This window comes from Pezoporus occidentalis, unplaced genomic scaffold (assembly GCF_034315485.1).
Source record: "Pezoporus occidentalis ecotype Australia unplaced genomic scaffold, CSIRO_AGI_Poc_V1 ctg66, whole genome shotgun sequence".
NCBI classification, from domain to species: Eukaryota; Metazoa; Chordata; class Aves; order Psittaciformes; family Psittacidae; genus Pezoporus; species Pezoporus occidentalis.
In genome coordinates, this window is record NW_026916009.1 from 2,213,700 (window position 1) to 2,231,280 (window position 17,581).

The following is a 17,581-nucleotide window of genomic DNA, read 5'->3' on the forward strand; positions in this document are numbered from 1 at the left end:
TTGTTTGTGATTAGAATGTACATGTATTAAAGGTCCTAGCATATGTGTACAGTTTTATGTGTGAATCAAGTGAGCTATTAATAATAGTACTTCTTGGGGTTTATAACTCTTTTTTGCAGGAAGAAGATGCAACTACCAGTTTTGTTTCTTTCATTGATGGCTTGGCTTTCTAAGCTTTCAAAGAGTCAGCAAAATTAGGTTCCCAATCTCATTCTCACCAACAGCATGACTAGGTGGGATAGAAAAGATAGGGCAATCACTGTTAACTCAAAGTCAGCTGTAATTTCCAAAGGCTTTTTCCAGAATTTCTGCTAACCCCACTAAATACCAGAGACAGAGGGGACCCAGAGTGCTGTTTTATACAAATCCATCTGTAAAGTCACAATGAGAAACACCTCGCTGTGATTCCTGTGGAATGAGCTGCTCCACACCCTCCCACGAGGTGTGCCTTACACATTAAAGCCTAAGCAAGTCATGCACTAGCATCAGCATTTTAGGAGGCTTGAAAGCACATTTCTAAACAATTACAACCATGCTGTCTGCTTACTGTATTTCAAAAACAGACAGTAAAAACCTAATGTTGATCTGGATCAAAAATCTTCTGAAACACAATTCTTTAAAAGGAAATTTCTTTTTTCCCTCCTACTCCCAATCATTTCTTAGTTCACCAGCATAATTTCACTTCAAAGAGAAAAGATTATAAGGTAGCATTTAGTAATACAAACATGTTGCATTCAGAGCAGCCAGGCTTGTAGGTTAAATTCCTCCCTGATTCTGTAGCTGTCCTGCAGATCCTAATACGGATAAGGTGGAGCAAGTGCTGCAGCTACAGGGTAGCTGATTCCGGAGGTGCTACTGCTGGTGGTGATCAAAGAAAGAGCAGGAAAGTTCATTCATATCTTCTATGCTTTCTGTCACTGCCTGAGAACAGCCATGGCAGGGAATTTCCAAAAGACTTGAAGGGAATACTGTCACCACAAGCCACTGAGTGGCTCAGTACTGAAATGTTTAGGCTATGGGATGTCTCAGTACCAGGAGAAGCAGTACTGTAGGATGCAGTAGAGTTCACTGCTTTATTGAACTTTTTATCTGCCTTGCTCAAGCTCATTTTCTGCCCAGTATGACTCTTCTCTGCTTGTCTCATCAGAACAAAGAACGTGGCCTCAGGTGAAAAACATGACCTTTAAAATGCACATTCGTCTACTCAGCACTGGTAAATCTGCAAGTGTGGTTTGGTTCCACAAGGTGAATAATGCCAAGGCATTAATTCTCTGTGGTACATCTGCATTCCAGGTATCTTGTGGAAAACATAAGCAAGGAGTGAGCATGTAACTTCGTGCTTCATTCTAGTATGATATACTCTTGGTGCTCCAGTGGAGCTGTTTGAGAAAAATATTAGAAGTGATGATTTCATATACAGACACATGAATAGCATTTTGAGGGGGAGAAGGAGAAAACAGAGAAACAGAGCTCCTTCCAATAAACATATAGTTGAATTCTACCCTAAAAGTGCTTTGGTTTCAGTAAAAAGAGACTTTGCTTGTCCAGCTGATCTCGTTTCCACCAGCTGGTGACACAGCTCAGACTCACGGCTGAGCAAAGCTAAACTCTGCACCTCCCTGCACTCTCTGAATTTCTGCAACCTTGTGTAGTTGGAAAAAAACCCTTCCATGATTGGTAGCTTTGTTTCGTTTAGAATGTCTGCTAGCATTTATTCCTAACTCATGAAATTCCTGCTTTCTGTGTATTTTGAGGGGAAGCTTTAATTTTAGTTACTCCGTATAAAGAGTTAAATTTTATTTATGAAAGCTCAATAAATGGGGCTATCTTGATTGATGCTTTAAGTGCAACCCCTTCCCAATATTCTGAACATAATGAGGTTAGTGCTAAAAGCTGGATTCTCTCTCATCTGTCTGCATTATCTATTTATTTCGCACACGTCACCATAGCAAATGAGTGCTGCATTAAGTACTAAATAGTTGAGGTCAGACAAAGCCTGGGTTGTTTCTTTCCCCCCTCACAAAGCCTCAAACATTCATTAATGGATTTTAGTTTATTACCTGAGGTTAAAAAAAAAAATAAAATATCAGTATTATCACATTATTGAAGTATCTCAAAACAAACTACTTTGACATCCTTATTCAAAATATTTTGTCTTACAATGTTTAATTTCAAGTAGCCTTTAAAATTATTTACTATTTTTAAAAAGCACTCAGAATACAAACAGAATATTTGCCACAGGCTAAACTGGATGTATTTTGAGCCAAACATTTGCTTTTCTTTTAAAATGCTCCCGACCCCCTAAATTTTATACTCATGTAGCTGTATTAAATACTGCTTAAGTACTTTGAATAGAAGTAGTTAACTACACCTATGCATTAAATTTTTTAAATAGAAAATCCACCATCTATTTAGAATTCTCACCAGAGCAAACTATTTGAGATCTATAATGGTTTGGTGTGAAGCATCCCTGCCAATGGCAGGGGGTTGGGAACTAGATGATCTTGAGGTCCTTTCCAACCCTAATCATTCTGTTTCTGCAACTATTTGGCACAGTGTACGTCTGTTAGGGTTTGTCTAGCAAAATGTTAAGCCTTATGAATGCAATGAAGTTAGAACCTGTCCAATTAACTTACCAGGTTAAGTACTTGTGCACACTGCTATTCTCTTACCCATGGCATAACCCTATGTCATGTTAATACGCTCAGAGGTGATAACAGAGGTAAACATTCCGAAATCTTATTAGTCCTGACGGTGAATAATCAGGCAGCTGGAGATCTGTAGCATGAAGCCATATATATTAAAAATGATTTGCAAATAATCTCCTGGGGTGGAAGAAGGCTGTTTCTATGGTGCTTTTGTATAAGGAATGAGGAAAACAGATGACAAGTACGAGGTTCAACTCTAAAAATACCTCCTTCACTTTCAGATAGTTCCATGGACATTGACCCTTCCAACACAAACCCAGCAGGAGGCGGGGAGCAAGAGGAACAAGTAATGTCATGGTACACATTAGGAGCTTAGCTGCACTGATAAATGAAAAAGTACATCAATTCACTGTTGGGGATTTAAAGCCGAAATGTGGTAAACGTATTAATACAATTCCACCCATAGCGGGAGCAAGAAAAACTTACGGGTTCGGCTTCACGCCCTCTCAGCTGCACCCCTTCTCTGATCTAGGCCACAAATCTGGGTCCTGCTTGTGACTATCCAACCTCTGTTTCCAGTCTGCTGGGCTAGCTCAGGCCTTTCCACATACCGGAGCTTTCTCAGGTGGTGTTTGCCTCCTATGCTCCCCTGTCTCACAGAGGGAAGGCAGGCTCCAGCGAACAAGGGGACTCATCCTTGTTTTGACTGAATTCAGTCACTTCAGCCAACTAGACCATAGTCAGGAGAAACCACCAAGCTCATAAGGACTGTGTGTTATGTAAAATGTACCTCGCAGTTGCTGTTAAAACACTGAAAATGGAGAAAGCATGGATAAAAATAAACACAAAACCCGAAGAAAAGTTAATTTTGACCAGACCACGCAGAACAGCTTTTTGTTTTGACTTTCTCTGAGTAGTTTTGGGACCCCTTTCCTCATTACAGCATTACTGACTGACTAAAGAGACAGTCCAGACTCTACCTGGACCGCGTAACAAATAGTATGCGTTCGCTACTGTTTCACATTGTGTGTTTTACACAATGACTAAAATGCTCCCAGGGAATGTTTCTATTTGTGAGGTAATGTGTTCATGACCTCAGAAAACAGCAAAAATGCATCTGTCTGCTTAGGTGATACCTTTTCAGATAGGCACAGCAAGTGACTGGTTCATCCCAGCCAACCCAAGCCTTGTCCTCTGGCTTGTTTCCTTTACCATACCGCAGGGAGCATGACAGCTTTTTTCGGCAGGTGATGGCAATGGCGTATAAAATCCTCACCCCCTCATGAAAATGAACCATTTTACTGAAATACACTAAGGAAATTTTTTTTTTCCTTTTTTAATCAAATGTTTCTGTTTGGAACCTGTGAGCTGTCGCTCCTGGGCTGTGCTATAAACAGCTCAAGCACAGTTTCCTGACGTTTTCCTTCCTTTTTTTTTTTTCTTTTAAAGTCACTGAACTTTTTATTTTCATGGATCACATCATGGAGTCTTTACTCATACTGCATATTTGTGAGGAACTTATGCTATGGGTTGTCCCAAGGACATGTGTCAACTTGAACTGCAGAATAAATTCAAAGTAGCCCAAATGAAAGAGCGTCCAAGCATAGTGCATGTAGGTAATAAAAAAGGATGCAGCTTGCCACTGAACATTTGCAGTCAGACATCAGCATGCAAACAGCAGGATATTTTCAAGGACAGACATTTTCATCTTTGTTCTGCAATCCCTAATACCAGAGAGGTCTTATGCAATGTTTGTTTTATATATTTCATTGTTTCAGTGTCAGATAGTCCTTTCCAGCACAGGCTGAAAGAACATGAAGGTCCTCGCTGTCCTGACAAACAGTACCTGATCTCTGAGCATGCTGGTGCCATTGATAACGTACACTGAGCTGTAGAAGTCCTGTGGTGTGAGGGGATGCAAAACTTTTCACTGCTTATTGCCATAACCCCTCAAACTCCCAGACTGAAATAAAAACAGACAGCACACTTAAATGGTATCCACAGCATATAGAAAAGCCAACTAGCTTGACACAAAAAAATACAGCTAATGACAGATTTTATTAATGTGCTGCTTTTCTGAATGCTTTATTACCACATTAGAAGCCTAAGTTTGCAATTGGAAACAGCTGCTGTTTGGCTTACTCTCTATTTCCTGAACCAAAGTAAGCACTGTGTTCTAACAGAATCTCAAGCTTTTGAAAAACATATCAGTTTTCATGAACTGTGAGACCAAGAGCTCTCTGCTGATTCAAGTTTCAATGAGACTTTTGCCTGAGAAATTGTAGCAGAACTACTTTACAATGCCCAGAAACAGCTGCCTCCTACTTAGTAGGTCTTTTTTGATCCCAGTTTATTTTGTCTTGTGAGAAAAAAAAAAGGTGACCATTAGATATAAACCAAACACATTCAATCACCTAGAAACATAATCTAACAAATATTAGTCACAAACATTAATGTTGGGTAAAGCATGTCACATTTATCCCCTCAAGAATGGGGAGCTGGTAGAGTTTGCATCATTAGAAAAACACATCTACATGTGGTCACTATTGTACAGGGAAAGTCTAGATCCAATTTAGCATTTAAAAACCCCCAAACTCTGATCTGCTTTGGGTTGTCATGGGATCGTCACAGGTATAAGGACAGTTTTTGCTCCCACTACCAATCTGGCTGCGTCGTTTGTCTCTGCACTAAATGTTGAGGCTGCTCAGAGCAAACTTCTAGGCAATGGCAGTAAGCTGAAAGGCATGAATTCCTCTCGGAACAACAGCAAATCAGCTGGGAACAAGACAGAAAAACTGCTAGTGAATAAAGACAAGCTGCAAGCAAGTTCCTTGACTGGAAACACGTACAGCTTGCTTATCTTTAAGTTATTATTTCCAGCCTTCAGAAAACTGAGACATGCTGAGTTGTACTTGGAATACATGTTTTATATTGCTTTTGCAGTGACAATATACCCTTGCTGCCTTGAAATGAGATTTGCAGAATGCAAAAAAAGGCAGCAGTTATCAAAACACATTGCTATGTTTTTCTTATTTCCAGCGACCAAGTAACATTTACATTACAAGCAAGGAAGCCAAAACAGGCAACCGAGCACAAAGGAGAGCTGGAAACACCAAATACATTAAAAGTTCAGAAATGCAAAAGTTCATCCCAGTGTTTACCCATATTCTAATACTTCAAGAAGACTGAACACTTCGACAAGTTGAACAGCCTTTGCCTGCAGGACTGTTTGATATCGCATGGCCCTGTGACAAACCAAACTGGCATTGTTTTCTGATCAAAGCAAGCCCTAATAGCATTAAAATTGAGCAGCCGGACATGTTTTCCTCTCCCAACCATCACTTCTCTACATTGCCACCAGCTTTTCCTTGAGCTGTTGCAGTATGATATTCTGCTAGTTTAAAGCATGGTCAGACTTTCATTTCAGATTATACAAATGTTAACATCTATTCTGCTATGCTTGATAAGGTGACAGGAGGTTGTCAGTATATTATGGCAGTGCAGAAAAGGTTGCTTTCAGGGTATGGTTACACACAGTTTCTGTTGGTTTCAATGATATTACAAGAAAAAGAGGAAGCAGGAGAGCTTTAGCAATTTTTGAATTAAGTCCTTGTGCAGCATAATAGTTAAATGTGTCTTTAAAACTAAGCATATGCTTTGTTCTTTTTTATAAAGGACAGACACGGAGCAACTGTGGTTATAGCAGGACACAAATGGATTACGCCGGTAACCCATGGAGGCATCCTGCACAGGATGAGACGCTGCACATTTTTGTAGTTCTGTCCATGAATATTTGTATTTGCTTTCACAGATAGTAAAAGGGTCTTATAACTTCAAATAAAAGTAAAACTGATTAGATATTATGAAGTCAAATCTCAGATGCTCAGGAAAATATAGCTCCATTGACGGCAAGTGGAGCAGAATAGAGTTAATTATAACTAGACTGAGTTTGCAAGTGCTAGCTTCTCTGCTCCGATGTGACATACAACCCATCAAAGAACACTTTACAGAGGACTTCTTACAGAAAGAGTTAAGGGTTTATTCACTTATGCTGCTTCACAAGCTCATTTTGTCCAGTGCAACCACTGTTACTGCTGCAATTCAAATTTCTCTTTTGTGACTTTGCAATTGGATATGGTACTAACCAGAGTGAACATGAGAAAATGCACCAGTCAATGATACTAGGCTGGATATTAACTCCTTCAGTCATATCTACCACCTGCCTGTCAATCATTTAGTGTAGTCTAGCACTGTCTCCTTGGAAGTAAGGAAGCCAAGCAGACTTTTCATACAGTTTTGGAGTAGCAGTCATGGGTTTAAAATTACTTAGCCTTAGTAGATATTCTATCCACACTTTATAGCACAATGGACCTGACTTAAATCAGTGAAGACAGATTCCTGTCAAAGTGTAGTAGACATCAGGGGTGGATGAGAAGACTTAGAAGAAAACAACTATTTTAGATATTTGTACAGCACAACTCAAACTGAATTTATCGTGAGGTTCTGAAACGTCCAAAGACATTTTACTGCCTTCTGGTTTCCAGATGGGTCTGTATCCAGAACACCAGAATACCACAAAAATGCTGCTTTTTTTCCTGCTGCAATCAGAAGCAGCTGCAACACAAGATTACAGAAAAGTCTGATTCTTAGAAAATGGTTGTCTCTGTTTTGCAAAATAAAAGTGGTTTATATATTTAAATAAACTTTGCAGGGCATCCAAACATTTAGAATTGCATTAAGACACACATTTCAAACCCTTGCAAGCATATCTTTCACTAGCTGTTTGCTCCTAATGAGGGAATTGGGAATATTCCAGCACATAAAATACAAGATACAGAATTCTGGTATAACCCAGCTATAATTTAATAGGTGGTTTTTACAGTATCACTTAAATTTTCTGCTGCTCAGTTTCCCTATTGGTCTAGGGAACCACACTTCTAAAGTGATTGGTTGAAGTGTGAAGTCAACACCCTTACTATTATTATTTTATTGACTACAACCATATGAAGTGGTGAATTTCACTTTTTTGGAGGTAAATTGTTATTCAGCATCTCACTGAATTATATTCAAAATCCAGTAATTGACTAGCATTTTGGGCTTTAACCAGCAAGATGTCAAGAGCCCCTAGGATTAGTTATACAATGAAAGTTGAAGGTATACAATAATTTTAGAAGCTGCACAGCCCTTGCAAGACCAAGACCATAAGGAATTTTGCTCCTGTTTGTGCTTCCATTGTAGAGCTATTGTCCAATTTGATTTTGCAGCCCTTGTATTCAGCAGATTTACACAGCTACATGTGCATACTACATGTTCAAAACACTTGTCCATATCAAGCATACCATATGGAAAGATGCATGCACATACTTATGCATAAATCACACGGTGAGGTGCAGGAAAATGAAGGTGCTTTTAAAGATTTTATTTTTATCTGACTTTTTATAAAATTAATAAACAAGACAAGGTTATAATTTAACCAAAGGATACCTTCATTGGTATTAGTTCCTGGTATCTAGTAAGAGGGGTCAATATCTAAATAAATAATTATATATAAGTGAAGGTGAATACTAACTCTTGGGCTTATATGGAAGTTGCCCGATATTTGCAGCAATTCTGACTCATAATAAAAATGATTTATTTAAAGATTTATTATGAACATTGCAGGAAAGGAGATAACAGACATGCACCACTGTTTACAGTAAAATTTCCTGTAAATTAAAAAGAGTTCTTACTCTCTGTTTGGTTTTGATTTGGTACTGTACCAAGTATCTGTTTATAAAAGGAAATATGACAGTACAAAGTGTACAAAGTGAATTGCAAAATAGATCAACAGTCAAGGTGAATTTGCTTTAAATTAAGTCCTAGCAACACAGAGGCTCTAGATCTCATTAAGGTAAGGAAAGCCAGTCTAAGGCAGATCTTTCACTCACGGTTACTGAAAGCTGAACTGCCTGATATTCAGGCCAGAAAGGTACTCTCCAAACTAGGATTGGTGTTAGCCGCTCAGCAAATGTGTTGGTCACTCTCAGTGTCAGAAGAATATAACCTTAGCCATCTGCCATGCTTGAACCTCCCTAATCTGTGTGCTGGGCTACAGGGATCTCAACCACAAGAGCAGGGCTCTCTAAAGGGTTTTTTCTGCACACTTTCTGAGAAAGTTCAGCTACTGGAGACCATCAGCACAGCACAGTAAGTGGAGATCCAAATAGAGCTAAGATGGTTTTATTTTACTGAGGTACCAGTGCACACAATAATGACCTTAGAGACACACCAGTGAGAAAAAGCCTGAACTGCTTGTAAAAAAAGCTTCAGGTGGTGAAGAGATAAGGCTGTGAAAAATCAATGCAGAGAACTACAAAGAAAAGTTTGGTATAAAGCAGGTAGCGTGTTTTAAAAGGGACTATGTCTTGTGGACTTTTTCCTGTAATTAATTTTTCTGAGCTTTCTTGCTTATAATACTCTCTAAACAGCTTATTAGAGTCTTTCTGGAGTCACATTTATGTGACAAAGTATGTTTCAACCTCAAATTGTCCCGTCCTACAGCAAATCTTCTGGAGGGGTGTTGGGTGAAGGTAGTGCATTCACAGTTAAAAAGGAATAATGAGACCAGGCATCATACGTTTCATCAGAAAACTCAAAAGCAACCTGTTCTGCAGAAGCAATTCCCTTAGTTGAATTAGCTCTGGAGCCACCCTGGTATACCTAGAGACTGGAGAAGCAGGACTAAGACTTCATAGTTCTCCAAAGTATCCAGCCAAGGAAAGAAAATGCTCATGAATGGAAGTGCTGGATCTGGATCTGGGTCATGTTAATTCTCCATGTACATGCAACAAAAGATTTACACGGAGAATAAAAGCCTGAAATTATTGACACTGGAAGCCAGAAGTTACATGTCTTTCTGGGGTTTACTCCAAACTGTTCTAAGATCCATTATCTGACATTTAGTGCTATGAAATTAATGCTGGATTTTTAAAATCATGTAGTTACTAAAACCAATTTGCAGACAAGCCTGTGTATACAAGTTCAATGGTTTAGAAGGTATGTTGCCACTTACCTGGGGGCACATGCTCATTCATGATGACAAGTGATGCTGGTGTAGGCCGCCTTTTCCTGATCTGTAACAGGCATGAAACAAGGAGATTCATTAGTGTGCAGTTATGCACACGATGCAAAGTAAAGAATCCATTGGGTGTCCTCCTGAGTATAGACAAAGCAAAGTTAAAAAAACTAAATACTTCAAGAACAGCAGCACATCACTGTCTTACTGACTGCTTGTCTGGTCTGACAGTGATCTGGGTCATGCTGCTGCTTGTACATGGAAAACAAAGGCATGGGGAAGAGCTTTCCAAAATACCTTTAGGATTAGCAGTCATCTTGAATAAGGTTTTGGGCATGTATTGCTGACATGAATCAGTCATGTCTTAAAATATTGCTATTTAGCTTTGCGTCAGGAAAATCATTGCAGTAGTTTGTGTGCTTATGTGCACGAATACCTTGTACTGTTACAGCTCTCACAAGTAATCATTAATAATACTGTTTTGTGAGTGCACTTGAGAGCTGATACTGTGTGCCTTCCAATGAATTTATGATATTTCTAAGCTGTGGCCAGAGGTGTTACTATTGTTCTTTAGTTAAAGAAAAGCAATACTTGACACTTTGAAAAGAGCATTTTCAGAGCACGATACAACTGATCTTTCGTATCAATATATAATCCTGATTTGTATTCAGAGTTTATTTGGTTAAGTACTTTTGTTCCATTAACAGTCATTGAATTACATGATATTGGACTACCCTCTTATAATGCATACATTTGCTTTGAAAGCTTTGTGTTGCTTTGCTAAAGCATCCAAGCTATTGATATTCTATAGAATTTAAGAGAGGAACCAGGACTATTCAAGCTAGAAACCGTTCTGACACATAACCTCAATGTCAGGGCGTTTGTTCCTTTTTAGTTGCTGAGCCAACATCTGTATTTAGCTGGGTTCAAATTTTGCTTTCAGAGGTGTAAGTGGAAAATTACATCATCAGGGTTAATGGGTTTATTCCAGATTAGCATAACTGTAGCTAACAGCAGAATTTACTACTATAATTTCATCACATACCAACAGTGAAACTGTATCGCACTTGGGATTAAACTCACAGCAGACAAAAAAGGACTGCCCATAAATGCAGGGCAGAATTTGGGCCACAGCATTTCAAAAGCCATGGGAATTCTGGGAAATCCTAATCCTATGGTTCTCACGGATTTCAGAAAAATATCAGAACACATCCTGCTTGAATTCATTGCAGCGCTGTTACAAAAGGCATGGACATTTTGCAGAAGTACCTATGGACAAATGAAGATCTGCAGCAATTCTCTCCTACACCCTTCTAGTATTTCTTCATTGAGTGGTCACTCAAAACTCATTTTCTAGTGAAGGTGGCTGCCTTTTAAGAGACATGACATCAGAATATTCAGGAAATCAGATACTTGTCCTAAGGCTCAAATAATTTCATAGCTAGCGACACAGAACTGTCAAGGTTATAATATTCCCCTGCTATCATCTAAAAGTAGACTTACCAAAATAGAAGCAAATGTTGAGAAGGACTTGGACTGAGTGAATATATGGGGTCACCTAATTACAGTTTATCCACCTTTTCTTATAAAATTCCCTGTGTCCTTCTATATGCGCATCTACGCATATCTGTACTCAATAATAGATATCTTTTCCTCCTTAGACATCTGTATTGTTATATATATGTATGTGTAAGTTTTGTCACATATATTTCTACACATATATATTTTTCAGTATGCAAAACCCTGTAACAATGACATAAAGAAGATCGTATAAAAAAAAAGAGAAATACAGGAGGTAACTGAAGTGATAGCTATTGTGCAAAACATAAACTGTATTTTCTCATGTTAAAATGAATGGTAAATAAGCTGTCTCCTGTGCAATATTTCCATTAAGTACCTATTATCAGCGTCATGTTTTGCTTGATGTAAAAATAATATACTTCAGTTGATTTGTTGAGGATGTATATTATCTATTAGGGTACAAGTCCAGTTACAGAAAAGGCACAACATATATACTGAAAAAACCTGCCCAACGTAAAGAAGCTTTATTCTGGCTAGAGGACATATCCCCCTCCCTCTTTGGTATATCCAGACATCGCTATAACCTCCAGAGCATTTGAACTATAGTTACGCTAATGTAAGTTAGAAAAGCATTTAGGCCACAAGTATTACCTTGCCCCCATTCCTACCCCATTCCCTCAAAACAATGAAAGAAACTCATCTTCCTTACCTGCTCAGCTGCCTCAGGATCTATTTGACTCTGAAACAGCGGCACAGCAAACTGTATTTTTTTAGGGCTGTTGGGCTCCATCGTGATGCTGAGGTGAGTCAGAGAAGAGAAGAGCCTGGAGCTTGAGACTTGGTCTGCACCTCTCCTCGGGCACCCTCCTCACAGCCAGGCTGTGTGCTCCTCAGTAACAGCTGCAACTCCCAACTTAGCACGGGAATCTGCGTGAGCCGAGCAGCTCCCTTATTCCACATCCACGGAGATGCCACTGGCTTGGCTATTTTCTTCCCCCCCCCCTCCCCTCTCTTCTGCAGTCCTTCAGATCCTCTCAGCACAAAGCTGAAAGGAACAATAAGCTAATTGTGTACCAGTTCACTTCTACATATGCCAAGCATTCACTCAGAAGCTAATTGAAAATGCAATACTAGCATTGCATGGCCTGGAGCCCTGGGATTTGAAAAAGAGGATCTCTCCATCGTACATTACTAACTGGCTGCTCAGAAGTGCAATGCAAGCTCCCTCTGAGTATTGCTGATGGGCTCTTAATTATTGATGAACACAAATCAGGAAGTTTTCAGATTTTGGGGGTGGAGGTAGCAGGAGGGGTGGATGCAATATTTCCATCTCTGTTACACTGTGCCAGAACAGCTTTCCTCTTCTCATCTATCACACATTTGCCTTTGCTCTCTCAAATCTATTCCTAAACCTCTTAAAGGAAGATTTTTGGTAGTGATGCTACACAGATGCCTACACTTCCATGAAGCGTATCTGGTGTGCTAAGTAGGTTTGCACCTTGGGCTGGGTTTTCAGATTTAGACTGTGATTTCTTCTGGTGGGCTCCATCTCACATGACTTCAGGTACTGAGAACATCCGTATTTACACCAGCTATCTGGGCTCCCTCATGCTAGACACATCAAATGGCATTTCATTCTGTCCTCATTAAGTGGAATATAGTGTTTACTGGAGACGACATTTTTTTCCTATTAACCCTAGAAAAAGTGAAGATACCTCAGGCTAGTTACCTCACTTCTAGATGGCCAAAATTCAGAGGGTCAAATCCTACTTTGGGGTACAAAATCTGTGCCTTCTTCCAAGACCATGAAAAGAATTTGGTCAATCGTACCAATAACATCCTTTGGTGAATATAATTGATTTTCACTTTTCATGTCACTTAATTCAAAAAAAGTGTATGAAACGATACACAGCAACCACTGACTTCACCTATCTCGTTCCTTAGAGCACCTGACCACTGCCAAGCATCAGAGCTCCTGTGACAAAGGTGTGCTTGACACCAAAACTGCAACCATGGATGGAAAATGCCCTAGAGCTAGTCCAAATGACTATGCTGAAAGCTTAGGTGTAGGCTGAAGAGCATCGAATCAATCTCCTGTTACACACTACCGCCAGCGGGGAAGAAAGAGAAAATGAGGTACATCAGGAAAACTCAGATTGGCCCAGCTCATTACAGAATCAACTTTACCTGGGATGAGGCTACCTGCAGACAAAAAGTGATTTTTGGTCAGGTTTTTGGACGGCCTGTGAACAAGTAAAGCAAACAAAACCAGCCAGAACAAAGAGCAAACATGGAATTCACGGAAAGGAGTAACAACTTGATTCTGCCTCTGACAGACTGCAGTGGGAAACAGAGAAGCAACTGAATTCAAACCTAAGGCTGGACATCACCAAAACTCAGGAGTTTGAAAATGTGTTCCTTGTTCACCAAAAGGACTAAAGATTTTCACAGCTCATCACAGGTTTATTCAGTCACTGAGTATTTTTCCACCTGTGCCAGTAGAGGAGGCAGGGAAGGAGTGGGGATTGTAGTTAAGAACAATACACAGGCTGCACACAGCAGAACAAACCAGCAAGTCATGAAATATTTGTTTGGCTTTGATTTATACAAATGAAAACACATTATTGGAATACCAGGATATTTCTGAACAGAGGCAAGCACACCAGCTAGTTTGTTTATGAAGAACCTGGTAAAGCTCACGAGGTGAGAAGACACTAAAATTTAAACAGTCATCTCAGCGATCAAAAATAACTCTCAGTGAGAGCTGAAATTTCCCTCCTCCAAATCAAAAGTGCTGTGTACCATAGTGATTTCCAGCTGGTGGCTAGTAGCTGGCATTTTTTCTGTTAGATTTATTGTGATTGTTTAGGTGGCATTAACTTAGAATTATAGAACCATGGAAGAGTCCTGCTTGGGGGGGGACTTCTGGAGATACCAGGTCCCACCTGCTTCTCAAAGCAGGGCCCAAGATCAGGTTATCTTGGGCCCTCAGGCTGAGTCCTGAATATTTCCAGTACTAAGATGAAATGCTCAATTTCATTTACCACAACAAATGAAAGAGAAGCACAAGATAGGGATGTTCAGTGTTTCATACAATCATTTTTAAGCCTTCATTTTTTGTACAAAGACAAGTCATAATTTGCTTTACAGTCTTCCACAGACATAGCCAGAGTGCAACTGCAGCATTTCTGCTGGTACAGCTAAGAGTCTAAGACACTAAAGTAAGAGAGGCACATGCTGCTTTCACTAAGGACAATTAGGGAGTTGTTTTCAGGACAGTCCAATCATCCAATTTCACAAGTCCTTCACAAACAGACATGCCATTAACTTCAATGACAGCTTCAGACATAGCAGGTATACACAGGGATACAGCCTAGAGGGAGGACATACACAGGGATCTGAAGCTGTGGCTTTTCATACTTGGAAGAAAATAGTTTTTTATTTTCTCAGTCTTAAATAAGGTGAGGAAAAGGTCTCCCTGCTGCTTTGTTATAATATACATCAATAAACAGCACATTTTAAACATCAGGTTTCTCTATGAAAAACTGTTTGCCATAAAAAATCTATTACAGCTGTCTATGAAACTTTGAGCATTAAACTATGCTACAATTAAGGTGTATGTCACTGTATTACAGGAGCTATAATTTGTATTATAAAGGATTACAATTTTTCATGTTAATGACAAAGTTAGCTAAAAAACCATGTCCAGCTTGTGAAAAATACTAGAACTTTAAAAGCTCAAAGGATTATAATGGTTTCAGCTCTGGACTGCTGAACACTGCTGCCTAAAAGAATCACGTCTCAAAATCATTGCTAGAAATAGTATCCGAGAAAAAACTCAACAATCATATGAAGGAACAAACCAACAAAAACACTTCTTGACAGGTTCAGAAGGGAACCAGACAACAGGACAGGACAAGACACGACACAAGGGCAAATCCTTAATGGGGCTGCTATGTCTCAGGGAGAGGCCCACCAATGATGTGATGTGCAGATACTTGCCTTTGCAGCTCCCCTCTCTGTGCCTATTTGGAGCCGGCTGCCCAGCAATCTTCACATGCACTATAACAATAAAAGTATTTTTAAAATAGTATAAAAGGCATATTTCAGAAAGCACTCGGATATAGCATTTCAGGATTACTGCATCAGCTCACCCTTACACCTAATTTGCAGCACTAGATGTCTCCGGGCAAAATGTGCTTGCATTTTCTATAGACTGCATCATAGTCTGGGGAAGAGCTGAAATGCATTTAAGTACTGCCAAATTCTTTCAGCTCATCTTCTGTTTTTAGTGCACTCCCCACAATGTTTCAAATTCCTGCATGATTCAGCTAAAAGTATCATGGAAGAAAAGAATAATAGTAACTGTCTAAGATCTTTCCTTCCTATGTCATTCACTAGGTTCGAGTATGAAGCACTGCCTTTTAATATATCCTACTGGAATGACGAGCTATCAGTGTATTCACAGCACAGATCCTGCTTAAGATATTTTCCCTGTTGTATTAGGAGATGTTTATATTTTTTCCTCAGCCAAAACCAAGGATGCTGGAAAGGGAATTCAAGGGTCTCTGTCCTGCACACTCTTTACACAATTTCTGTTGTGGCTGTGATCTGCTTCAGCTTCCCTGCTGTGGTCAGGGACTACTGCAGGAGGAGGAGGAGGAGGAGAGGAAGAGAAGGAGAAAGAGAGATGGAGGAGAGGAGAGCTGGGGCTCATGGTAAAGCCAACCTGATTAAGGCTTTGGCTCCTAATTTCACCAGTTCACATGCAGAGAAACAGTCTGTAATAGTTTTCTGATCCACCAGGCTGCCTTTGTAGAGTGAGAACTTGGTTTGGAAGTGGCACTTCTTCCAGCATCTCTCTTTGGACATAGCTTTAATCCCTGTTTTAGGTACTGATATGTGAGAACCTTTGCAAAGACGTGTTGATCATACTCTCCTTGGGCTCTCTGGCTGAGACCTCTTGCATCTCCTCAGTGCACAGCTGGGCAGCCCCAGCAGCACAGGGGGAAGAAATGCTGCAGAATACATTGCTTCCCAGCTGCTGCTCGCTGGCTTTCTGCTATAGCCAAAGGGGACTTTAGCATGGCACTTCCTTCAGCCCTTTTCTAACAAACTGACAACCAAGTTTTTTCACTGCCTTTGTCCAGACAGAAGCATCAGTATCACAGCTCTTGGTGTTGGTCATGGGTAGAAGGGAAGCAGAAAGCATGAGCACTGAACAAGGTCTTTACTGTGTACACCACACCAGTTCCTAGGTTTTCCTCTTGGGGGCCCACACTGGGGATTGCTCATAGGTGCTAAATTCAGATGCAAGCCTTCCAAGAATAAACAATGACATATTCAAAACGACCCTGAAAGTTTCCTTTCAAAATAGCTAAATGCGGGCATTGCAATCTGAGTGGCTCCCACTGAACCTCTGGAAACACAATCTGCTGTTTATACGCAGAAAATGCAAAGAATTTTAAATCTGCAAGGGTGGGAGAACGTAGAGGAGACCACATCTGCCTCATGAGCAGCAAGTGCTGCCACAGGCAGGCCAAGAAGAACAGCTGTCCTGCTGAACAACAGACTCTGTAGGACATTCAGTGAGAGTGGTTGGCCTAGCAACAGCCTAACCCAAATTTCCATTGCCAGTACCTGTCCACTGAGCACTAGGTTTGGACATGCTTACATACTAACTATGCACAGGGATTCATAAAGCCTAGATAAGTGAAAAATACAGCTATTTCTATGATCTCTTTAGTTGAGATCATTCCTTCACAGAATAATTTTAATCATAATCAGTTTAAAGTTACCTTTATCTGAGGACATAAGAACCGATGCTATCTATTCAAGTCTTCCTCTGAGATTCGCAGGTCTCCAGACTATCAGGTATTGTACAGCCATTTACTAGGTGCTATCCACTACCATCCATAGAATACACACATTCAGAACATAGGAAATGAGTTAGATTAATGGAACATAACCTGATTAGATAGTCAGAAGATCCATGTCTAATATGGACTAGCATTCAATAGTGCAGAAACCAGAATTACGGTACTGGTTTTAGGGAGGTTTTTGACCAGGAAGTCATATTAGAATTTGCTTCTTTACCAAGAATAGTGTAAATCTAATATCTTTTTCAATGAACAGAACTACTACTGGCAGTTTACATGGACTTTAGAATGAAATTATAGTATCTCCGTATTAAATCTTAAATGCAAAAATCGACTGACTGACAGTTGAATTAAACAACTGAAATATAAAATTGAGTTTCTACTGTTTGGGTTTTTTGGTTGTTGTTTTTTGTTGTTTTTTTTTAACAAAAGTTAAAATACAGAACACAGAGAAGCTGAATAATGAAGGAAATTCTAGT

The 17,581-nt window shown here is 39.7% G+C and overlaps 1 protein-coding gene across 1 annotated transcript in view; it reads right to left on the reverse strand.

The window, feature by feature from the left end:
* PPP1R1C (protein phosphatase 1 regulatory inhibitor subunit 1C) overlaps window positions 1-12,437 on the reverse strand; it is a 52,820-nt gene extending 40,383 nt beyond the window's left edge. The window contains 3 exon segments of the mRNA XM_062640726.1: window positions 9,700-9,760; window positions 11,933-12,057; window positions 12,060-12,437. Of these exon segments, the coding sequence (XP_062496710.1) occupies window positions 9,700-9,760; window positions 11,933-12,057; window positions 12,060-12,183 (310 nt within the window). The 5' untranslated portion in view covers window positions 12,184-12,437.
* Window positions 12,438-17,581: the final 5,144 nt, after the last annotated feature.